Source organism: Sminthopsis crassicaudata, chromosome 1, assembly GCF_048593235.1.
Source record: "Sminthopsis crassicaudata isolate SCR6 chromosome 1, ASM4859323v1, whole genome shotgun sequence".
In the NCBI taxonomy this organism is placed as follows: domain Eukaryota; kingdom Metazoa; phylum Chordata; class Mammalia; order Dasyuromorphia; family Dasyuridae; genus Sminthopsis; species Sminthopsis crassicaudata.
The window spans coordinates 222,445,124-222,456,828 of record NC_133617.1 but is presented as its reverse complement, the minus strand read 5'-3'; the positions used below and the strand labels follow the sequence as shown (position 1 = coordinate 222,456,828).

Here is an 11,705-nt window from a genome sequence, read left to right as displayed (position 1 = left end):
AGAAAGATTGATAAGTAGATACAGAAGTTAGTGGATGTCCCTCTGTGTGTGTGTGGTTTGTCCCTAGGAAGACATACACTTCCAGAAAGTTGGGAGGGAGGGAGTTAAGGAGGACTGCAGTGAAGGGAGATAAGAGAAACAGAGACAGAAAAGATAAAAGGGTAAGTAGGCAGAAAAGTTAAGCAGGGCTAGTGGGCCGTGTACAATGGAGAATGATTAATGTGCCTTAAAACTGGGGACAGAAGGAGAGGTCAGGGGTTGGAGACAGAGAAGGAACGAGAAAAGGATGTAGGGCTCGTAGAGAGAGTAAGAGTATTGGGGGTGAGGAAAGAGGGAAGAAAAGGGAACCAGAGGCCCGAAGGGCAGAGAGTGAAAGGACTGGGGGGGGGGGGGTTGTCGGAGAAGGAGCAAGAGGAAAGCTGAGAGGGTGAGAGAAGAGGGAGCCAGTAAAGGGAGCAAGAGGATTTATTAGGGTAAGACCTTCTGGCAGAGAGAGGGGCCAGGAGCCAGACACAAGGGGCACAGGAGTGAGAAAGGGGTGGGGAGTCAGGATTCAGGGAGAAGGTGGGTGAGCAGAGGGAGCTAGAAGGAGACAGGAGCTAGAAAGAAGGGGGACGGGACAGGGAGATGGGGGAGGGAAAGGAGGGGAGGAGAGGAAGCGAGAAAAGTGTGGTCAGGGCAGGAGAGTGAGAGGAGGGGTCCGAAGCCAGAGAGGGAGAAGAATGGGAGCGAAGCGCTCAGCCAGACTTGAAGGGACCCTGGAGGGAGGGAGGGAGAAGAGGAAAGGGGTCAGGAGCCAGGGAGACTAGAGAGGGAGAGAGGTGGGGAGAGGGGAGGGAGGGAGAGAAGCGCTGAGGCGGGGGAGGGGGGAGCCAGAGCGGACTCTCGGGCGACAGGCGAGGCGAGCGGAGGAGAGGGGCCCTGTCCCTTTAAGGTGCCCGAGGCGGGGCGGCCGGGCTCTGGGCCGCGCGGGGATGGGAGGGGGGTACCAGGAGGGGGTGCGGCGAGAACCAGGGGGCGGCGGCGGCGGCGGCGGGACCCGGGCTTCTGCTCGAGCGGCTCCCCCAAGGCCAAGGTCCCGGCTCGCCCGGCTCGAAGGGGGAAAAGAGACTGTGGGCTGGGAGGGCGGCCCGGCGGCGCCGCGCCTCACGGTGAGGGGAGCTCGGGGGGCGCCAAGTGCGCGGCTTTGGGTAAAGGCCTGGCCGGGGTCGTGGCGAGCAGGGGCCTCTCCACAAAGAGAGCGGGGCGGGCAGCGGCCAGGGGTGGGGAGGCGGGGAGCAGGGTCCGGACGCCAGCCAGGGCCTGGGCTCGGTTCAAAGGCGGGACTCCCTTAAATGTTTGCTGAGTTGAGTAGCAACAGTTGGAGGGGGGGGGGAGAGTGGGGTGGTTGCTTGCCTCCGGCCTGCTCTTCTTTTATCCTCTCTTCATATCTCCTTGGTCCTAGCTCCGAATAGCTGCGAGTCTGCCCCCCAGAACCTCCTTTACTTTCCTCGTTTCCCCCCTCCTTCTTCCTTTACCCTCTCTGTCCTTTCCTTCTCCTTTTTTCCCCTTCTCTCCCTCCCCTCCTTTACCCCTTCTCTCTTTTTTACTCCTTTCTTTGCTCCTCTTCCTCTTCCCCTCCCCCCCAGTCTTCCTTTACCCCTCCCTTCTCGACTCCACTGTCCCTTCTCCCTCCTTTTCTCCCCTTTCTTTTCTCTTTTCTTTCTCCCCTCCTATCTTTCCCTTTGCCCAACGAAATGAAAGAAATTAAGCCCGGAGCCCGGCCTGACTTAGAAAAATTCTTGTTGATTGAATGATAAGTCCCGATTCTCCTTCCCCATCTGCCTCCCTCACCCAAACACTAAACCCCGCCCCTGCGCTGATCCAAGGGAGAAAAAGTCTTTTTTAAGGTTAGGCTTCTACCCTGGGCGAGACGCTAGGCTGCGGTGCTTGGAGGTTCCACCTGAATTCCGAAACCCTGCCACTTGTCTTAGTAATCACGCTTTGTGTGGAATAAGGTTTTCTGAAGAGTTTCCGAAATGCAAAGCTTATCTAATGTATTTCGATTTGCTATTAGTGACATTTCCCTTGAGGACAAAAGTCACGCCAAAAGTCTTGGTTTAGAAGAAATTGAGTATTATGAATGAAAGATTTGGGGGAGAGATGTTTATTTAAAATAATAAATATTTAAGTGAGGCAGAATTGGATTTTTCCCAAAATTGTGTCACTGATTTTGTGTTGTCCTTCGATTGCTTGAAATTTTTCCTCTCCTTAGAGAATAAAGAGATTATTTAATGAGCTGAATTTGTTAAAGCTTTGGGGAAAATAACCACCTCATTACTTTTTAATTTGTAGTATCAATAAGACGGAAAACTAGTAGGAAAAAAATAAAAATTTTAAATAGCTAATTCTGGCTTCATAACTATATGCCAGTGGCTCCAGAAATTATCCCGTTTGGTCAGAGTAGTTTAACAAGTTACAAAGTTGGGTGACTAACGTCCTTTGGGGAATGTTTTGTGGTTCTGGTATTAATCAACAGGCTTTCTCTTTCTAAATTTTGAGTCATAGCACCATTTATGTTGAGTCTTCATTTCTCACTGCTGTTGGCTTACAAAATTTTAATGGTTAGAATAAAATAGTAGACAATTGCAGAAATCTCAAACTTAGCTATCATTTTAAACTTGAAATTAATTTAATTTTTAAAAATGTACCCACATATCTACACATACACACAAGTGTTTTATATCAATAAATTCAAAAAGTTACTATTTCTTTTTTTACATCTGATTTACATCTGATAATTTATGGAATTTGTTGGAATCCATCTTTTTTTTTTCCTTATCCTACAAGGAACTCGTGATGATTTTAAAGAATTCCTGCATTTAATATTTTGAACCCTTTCCCCCCACTCTATTATTCACTTAGACATGGGTAAGTAATAGTAAGTTAGAGAAAGAGAGAGAGAGAAAGCTAGCTTGTGAGAACTAGCACATTTAAAGCACTTCCTACACATTTTTTCTTTTGGTACTCACAATATCCCTGAAAAGTTCTTTGAGTTAATTTACATGTCCACATTTTGTAGATGAGAAATTGCAACTGATAGAGGTTAAGTAATTGTAAAGTTTTTTGTGTATTAGTTTGTTCAGACCCATTTTATAAGAGAATATGAAATGATTGATTCTGAGTCAGCAAAAGTATGATTTACATTTATGCATTGATAATACCATAAATGAAAAGCATTTTATTTTATATAGGCAATGGAGTTAAATGCTTAAGTATTTGAGGAGCTGGGTTTTTTGTTAGTGTAGAATGTACCTTATATCACACCCCTCTTATGCTTTAGTTGATCGATGTCCAGGATGGTTGTGGTGGGAAAATTCATCATTCTGCAGCTGACATAGTGATGAGTCTCTCCAAATTTAGCAACTGATCCTCAGGTGGTAGCCTATTTCATAAAGTCTGTCATGTATGTAGGTTCTCTGAGAGCTTGTGATATGCTGATATATGAAAACAAACATAGGATCCCTTTAATACAATGAATAAGCAGAGTAGGACTTTTAGAGAGCTGATGAAAATGAATACCCTTGTAACGTAATTCTACTGCTGGTCTTGATGGTCAGAGGACTAGCCTAGATAAATTTTAAAAAGCTCTTTGTTGCAGCTTGGTTAAGAGGTGATAATATTTTTCAGGCACAATTATTGAAATTGAAGAACTGATCTTAAATAAGCTTTACTTGTTTAATATATCCTAGGTTATTTAGGTTGGTATATATTGGAACTGTATCAACTTTTCAGAGTTTTGTTTTTGTGTTTCTGTGGATGACTTACATTGTATTATGGTATTTGTTTTCTGATCTTTTAATCACCTTTCATTTAAAATTATATTCAGTGTAATAATTCTAAATTTAAAATGAGGAGACATTTTCATTCTAGAGCATGACTGTTTATTGAAGTGAAGTCTTTTATTTCAGAGTTCTGTGGGGATTGCTTCTTGCCTGCTTTGAGAAAACATGAAGTCACAGTATCTTGTGCCTACTGTAGCCATACTGATGTTCCTAACATGGATCCCTCTCTCACTGAGTTGTAACAAAGCTCTCTGTGCTAGTGATGTGAGCAAATGCCTTATTCAGGTATGATTGAACATTATTTTTATGGAATAAATAGGCTAATTTTGCCATAGAAAAATTTTATTTTCCTTATCTGTTATGATGGCATTATGATATTTGTTTTAATTTCAATGTCTTTTCACTGTGGAAATATTTAAGAGGTTTTGGAATAGGAATTGATTTTGCTTTAGTCCTATCTGAATTAGAATCTATATAGCTGGTCATATTGTATTCCTGTGATATTTATGTCTCAGTGAGATGATTCTACTTTGAGAAGCCACAAACATTTCTTTGAATAACAGTCTGTTACAAAATCCAACACACACTTATTAAGTTCCAACTTTTTTCAAGCCACTATACTAAACTATGAATAGATACAAAGTGACATTGATTTAACTTTCAAAAAGTTTACATTCTATCTTGGGATATATAACATGTACACAAATAAGGATAACACAAAGTGAGCTTGGATAGGAATAAAGGAAAATTATTTGGATAAAATGTCTTAGGAAAATTTGAGTGAAAGAGAGAGCTCAGAAAGTATTTCACAGAGAAGCTTGTCATTGAGCTGAACTTTTAATCAATTCAAGAAGTATTTCATAAAATACCTGCAATGTGCAAGGTCCTGTTCTAATTGCTGGGAATACAAAGACAAATTGAAAAATTTTGCCCAAATTTCAAGGAGCTTACAGTTTAACGGAATACGGTTTCTATGTCTAATATTTTTAAGAGAATGGCAGGCATAAGGGAAAGACTTTCCAAGTTGGGTTTTGAAGGAAGGTAGGATAGGTAGGTAGCATACTAGATAGTGCTGGATCTGGAGCCAGGAAGACCCATGTGGGTAACTGTTTGTCTTACTTTCATCATCTGTAAAAGGAGATGGACAAGGAAATGGCAACCATTCTAGTATCTTTGCCAAGAAAATCCCAAATGGGGTCATGAAAAGTTGGACATGACTGAATAGCAGCAGGAATATATGAGATGAAGGGAGGAGGGAGTACATAGCAAGCACTTAAGATTGTTTATTCAGAATTAGGAAATGGAAAGTTATGTTTAGGACTGAGTTTTGGGAACAGAAGGTTGACAAGCTTAGTTGGAATGTAGAGTGCATGAATGTCTTAAAAAAAAAACTAGAAATTTAAGCTAGAACTAGATTTTAGAAGCTGTACATGCAAATCTGAGGAGTTTATCTTTTATATTATTGGATACCACTCAAGATTCTTGAGCAAGAGAATAAAGTAGTCAAACTTATGTTTTAAGAAAGTTTATTTTGGCAGGTGGAAGATGGATTGAAAAAGAGAAACCACAAGCCTGGAGTTCAAAATGAGATTATTGCAATAGGGTAGGCAAGAAATGATGAGAATTTGCCCTATTATAGTAGAGGAGTAAGTGAAGAGAAGAGGATACATAGAAGATAGGACATAGAAGTATAATCTACAAAACTGATTGGGCTTTTAAGTTTTGTATTTTAGAAATATGCAGGTATATTCAAAACTGTTGACTTGAAACTTGCTTATCCCCTTTCCTAGAGATCCTTTCAGAGATAGGAGAGGGAATAGGACTTTTCAATACTAGGAAATATTAGGAGTGAATAAAGAATCTGGGAGGAAAGGGCAGAGAGATTTCTACTTCAGTTATAATAAACTACCAACAAGTTAACTGATTAGGAAATGGAAAGATGTTACCAAATAAAATTATCTTTATTAGCATTACTTTTCCAATTTAGCAGTTACTAATCCCTTCATTTCCATTCCTTCATCATTTTTTTCTCCATAGTATTTTATTTTTCCAAATACATGTAAAAATAGTTTCCAGCATTCATTTTTGTAATATTTTGTGTTTCAAAATTTTTCTCCCTCCCTAAGACAGCAAGCAATTTGATACAACTTAAACACATCATTTATTTATTTATTGGGTGAGCAATTGAGGTTAAATGATTTGCCTAGATCATACAGCAAATAAATGTTGAGTTCAGATTTCATCTCAAGTCCTCCTGGTTCAGTCAGTGCTCTATTCACTGTGCCATCTAGCTGCCCCATATCATTTATTTTCTAAAAAACTTTTTAAAAACTTACTTTTTTAGGCTTATGATCTCATCATTGTAGGGAATTCTCATATTGAAACTTTCTCCATAGATATAAATGGTAACTACTCTATTATTAATAGGCTTGTAAAGTAGTCTGATTGGTTCTGAGAGGCTAAATTACTTCCCAAGTACATATTGTTTAGCACTGTTATTATAAGAGACAAATTTTCTTGACTCCAAGATAGGCTAAACTGCTTTGTGCCTATAATTTATCAGGTTCTAATTTCCTTTCAACTTTAATTTTTTAAATGACATTTATGTTCCCATCACATTGTAATTTGTGATGATGATGTCTGAAGTAGAACAAAGACAGAGGCATAACAAATACAAGTGTATTGTTGGAAGATTTTATTTGCTTAACAGTTCAAGGGAAATGTGGGTGATTCTTTTCTTTCCATTAAATATATTTTGTTTAATTTATCCCTTTTAAATGCCAATTTTAAAAAACCATTTCCCTGCTTTTTAAAATAGAGTATGTCATTGTATATCATTAGTATAGAAATCTATAAATACAATCTCTCTATTATCTATTAATGGGAATAATAATAGCACATTCTTAACAGACTTGTTGTAAGGATTAAATGAGATAATATATGTGAAATGTGTGTGTGTAACATATATCAACACATATAAAAATATTGTTTATGATATATAACATAATAGGTAGCATTATATCATACATAACATATAATGGTATATATATTAAATATAAAGACATACATACACATAAACATATTTTATCTCATTTGATCCTCACAAAACTCTATAAAGAGGTGCTATTACTATCCCCATTTTACAGAGAAGGAAACTGAGGCTGAAGGAGACTTTGGCTTGATCACACAGTTAATAAGTGTTTGAGGTAGGACTTGAAATCACGTTTTCTTGAGTCCAAGTGGAGAACTATATTCACTGAACCTCTTACTTACCTAGGTTCTCATTCCCATCTTGAGAGGATGGAGAATATGAAAATATATGGGCTGAATTCAAAATGATGAAAATAAATTTTTCTCAGCTTTGTGCCTTGCTCTTTATTATAAGCCTTTATTTTATTTTTTTTAAGTGAATTCTCTGAATATTAGATTTATCCATGGTCACATGAAAGTACAAGGAATCACATTAAGGAAAGAGCTATTTTTGAGACTATTATTCATGTTCACCTGTCATTAGTATAATTTTTTTTTACTTTGAATTTTTTTTGGCTTTGTGAGAGAGTATTAATAAGAAAAGTTTTTTGAATTAAAAAATGTTTACTAAAATTTAGCTTAATTTTCTTTGAAGATAGATAAGTATGAAAATGTAAAACTAAGGAGCTCTATATAACTATAAATCCATATAGGAAGACCTAATTAATGTGATATATGAATGGAAGTACATTGAATTTGGAATCAAAAGATTTGGGATTAAAATCCCAGCTTTGACATTTACTAGGTATATGTATGACCTTTGACTAAATCACTTAACTTCTCTGGGTCTCAGTTTCCTTATCTCTAAAATAAGAATATTGAACTATTTAGAGTGCCTTCTAATTCTACAGCTATAATCCTATGAACTCACTGGACAGAGATGGACTTAACCTGGTACATATAGCATCATTAGTGATGCTGACACTTCCTGGGGAGATAGATAAAGCCAAGTAGTTAAATTTAAGTTCTCCCAGCATTATAAAGAATTTAGATTTTTCTTTTGAAAACTAGCTAATACTTTGCAACAGGCCAGTTAATATTTAAATTTGGTTTGAAATGTTAAAGAAAAAATAGCATTTTACAGTATTTTGGAATATTTGTGCTGTCAGTGAAGCCTTGTATACTCACACCGGAACTTGAGTCATTACTGCCACTCCTACAAGTTGCTATGCTTAAGAGTGGTCCTTGCATAAATATTTATTTTATGCTTCCAAGGAGAGGAAAGTCTTACTTTAAATGTTGTATAAAGCTAAATTTAGTTATCTGGTTTTATGTACTTATTCTTTAGCTCATTGTGATCATTTAACAAGGTTTTCTTATAAAAATAGGATAGTATGAGGATTCTCTTCTTAATGGAATGTTTATAAAAGCTTCAGATTTCCCTGTTTCTATTTTAGAAATCTTTCATAACGTAAATCTTTTTTTCTCCTGTTCCATGTACTCAACCTCAAAGTACTTTATTTGTATTAAGGAAAGAAGTTTTTATGCATCATTGAACATCCTTGACTAAAACAAACCATCATATTTTTCAAATGGCTTAGATGTCTTAACTAGATATTAACTATTTTACTTTTTACATGTAGGTATAAAGAATATATTGATTGATCACCTTAAATTACTGAGCAGAAATATTTAGCATTCTTAGGTATCCAGTTTAAAAATCCTGTGTCTTTATCCTAGAGAAAAATGTAATTAATGTAGTTAATAATTTGAATTGTAAAGGAAATATCTAGTTGTTTCTCTGCTGTTCACTTTTATTTTTGTACCTACAATACAATGTAGTAAAGAATTCTCTACTTTCTATCTATAAAAATGGTTTCAGGAAGGACCTGTCAGATTATCTTCCATTATTTGCCTTGTAAACTACATTATATCTTTGTCCCTTTTTTCCTTTATCAAGTAGTTGAAACCTGTTTTTTCATTTATATGGTTTCATCACCATCAGCTATTGATATAGGAGCTCCTGACACTCCAGTAGTACTCAGATTCATCTTTTTTGCATAGATTTATCTCTTTACTCAATTGGAAAGTAATAAAGAATTATTTGAGATACAGAGGGTGTCTTGTCAGGCATCATACAGGTAGTAATTATCAGCAGGGAATTTGAACTCAGATTATCTGACTTGAAGATCAGCAGCACTTTATACAGGACTGGAAATCTTTAAAATGCAGAGTAGAGAGAATTCTGGGAAGATGACAGGATAGGTCAGAAAACTTTTTGCTCTCTAAATTTCCCTCACACAGAAAAAGACTGTGCTTTGCCTAAGAGGGAATATAGAACTACATAAACAAACAAGTTAGGACAAAGCAATTGTTCTTCTAAGACAATCTAAGAAGACCCCGGGAAAAACCTGACCTCCTGGGTCAAAGGTTCAGCCCCAGTGAAGTACAAAGCCTCCAGGCCAACTCTCCAAAATCCATAAACAACAAGCCCTGAGGGCAGTTTGGTTTGGGAGGCCATCTCAGCCCCATGGTCTGTGTGTGGGGTCTGATGGCTGAGTAGAAGATTGAAGGACTTTGTACTGTGAAGGAATGCCAGAGTGTTGCTGATCAGAGTCTCAGGTTGGGCTGCCCATGCAGCTAAGAAAGTCCCTCTGCAGGAGAGTAGAGTCCCTCCTTTCAATTTCAGGGAAAAAAGACAGGTGTAATTTTTAGCCATGAGAGGGATGGCAGGGAATAAAATCATTTATGGGACAGTGGAGATATGGGGAATTGGAAAGGAGGGAGCAAATGGGCATAGGACTTTAGTCCAGGTTTAATTGTGTAGGGAAGATCCCAACATTAAGCCTGGGAGAGATATTAGAAAATAACTGGAAGAAGAACCTGAGGCTTAGGGCATTATTTCTCAAATCTTCAGCTAGAATCTGATCACACTAATTCCTGCTAAAAGTAAGACAAAAAAAAAGAAATTAAAATGAGCAAGCAAAGGAGAAAGAACCCAACCATATATAGCTATTATGGATTTAAAGAAAATTTATTATTTATATTTAGAGAAACATAATGAAGCTAAAAAAACCCAGTCCTTTTGTCAAGTGATACCAAGCACAAATTTTTTTAGAACTTAAAAAGGACTTTAAAATATTTTATAAGTCTTCTAAATTCAGAATATTTCTTTCATAATAATAATTTCATAATAAGAGGATAAGGGAATACAATAATAATATGCAACACCAAAAGGGAGAGGATAAGAAAAGGATTCTTAGAGAGAGATGTTAATAAATAGGGTAAGATAGTAGGTAGAAGTAAAGCAGAGGAGTGAGGAAGAATAGGATGAGGATAATAAGAAAAAATAAGAAGGAAGATAATACACAAGTAATAATTATAGCTTAGAGTATGAGTGGGATGAATTTACCATAAAATGAAAACTGATAAAGATTAAAAATTCAAATTCAACAATATCTTGCTTTCTGGAAACATTAAAATGAAAGATACACAAATATAAAGTAAAGATCAGGAGTAGAATTTATTAATTTAAAAAAGCAGAGTTAATAAGCAGACAAAATTAAAGCTAAAATACATTTAATCAAAAGAGAATAATAGCAAATATACTGTGTGTCAACCATATTACTCAATATTGTTTTAGGCCCTTTAAAATAATTAATATAAAATATCTGAGAGTATACCTTACAAAACAGACTCAGGAACTTATAAATATTAACATGAAATAATTTTATATTTATTATAGATATTACTTATTATATTTAATAGCATTTATTATAGATTTTCTTGAAATTTTATCATTTTATATTGAATCCTTATGTTCTGTTATGTACGATTTTTTTTTCTTATTTTGTACTTGTTTAAAATAAAATTTAAAATGTTAAAAAAAAAAAAAAAAAAAAAAGTTAATTTGGGGCAACTAGATGGTGCAATGAATAGAGCACCAGCCCTGAAGTCAGGAGAATCTGAGTTCAAATCTTACCTCAAAGACTTAATACTTACTAGCTGTATGACCCTGGGCAAATCATTTAATCCCCGTTGCCTTGCCTTCATTCCTTCCCAACCCCACCTCCCACCCCCACCAAAAAAGGTAATATTAGAGCTATATAATTGAGGTGATATTTACTGTTCATGATATGTAAAGCCAATGTAATACAAAAATGACAGTTTTACTTAAGTAATATACGTAATTCATTCCAATTAAATTACTAAAAATTATTTTACTGAGTTACAAAAAGTAAAAAGAATTCATTTAAAAGAACAAAATTCAAAAAATTCAAACAAAGGAGGAGCAAGGGGAAAGATGTAAAGGAAGCAGATTCAGTATTATCAGATCTTAAATTGTGTTATATGTGCATGGTTGAAATGTAAAGTGGATATTTTATGCAAGAATAGAAAGAATATAGAAAATTGGGGAAAGAACTTTGATAGATAATCTCTTAGAATATAATTGGGTTAGATATTGCTATGGTGTAGGACTGATGAACTAATTTACAAAAGAAGATGCTATTTACCTCCAGAAAAACAGGTGACAGGTGGAAATAAGCATAGTACAGTTTTACATATATGTATATGAGTATATATGTGTTATGTTTGTAGATATATGTGGAGGGTATATATACAATATAGCCTTCTTTGGGGGAAGGAGGGAAAATAAAGTAAAAAGTGAACAGTAGAGAAAAAAAGAAAACCTTCAAGGAAGCAAAGAAAATCTGGACAACTTTGAAAACATTATGTACTATTTATAATGGATTTTCTTGAAATGGAAATTTATTGCTTTACATTGAATCTTTTTTGTGTACTGCTGTGTTCATGGCAATTCATTTATTTTCTTATTTTGTACTTAAGTTTAAAGTAAACTTTAAAATGTTGAAAAAAACAAGAATGTCTAAAAATAATAAGTCAATTTTA

The 11,705-nt window shown here is 36.1% G+C and overlaps 1 protein-coding gene across 3 annotated transcripts in view; it reads left to right on the top strand.

The window, feature by feature from the left end:
* Positions 1–254: 254 nt before the first annotated feature.
* The window catches only part of TWSG1 (twisted gastrulation BMP signaling modulator 1), a 70,821-nt gene continuing 59,370 nt past the window's right edge, over positions 255–11,705 (top strand). Inside the window, exons 1-2 of one of the 3 annotated variants that reach the window (XM_074275160.1) lie at positions 255–473; positions 3,951–4,109. In XM_074275160.1, coding sequence (XP_074131261.1) covers positions 3,990–4,109 — 120 coding nt within the window. In that variant the 5' untranslated portion in view covers positions 255–473; positions 3,951–3,989. Of the gene's footprint in view, positions 474–845; positions 935–966; positions 1,152–3,950; positions 4,110–11,705 lie in introns of those variants that run through there. The other 2 variants (XM_074275153.1, XM_074275146.1) reach the window with 2 other exon arrangements.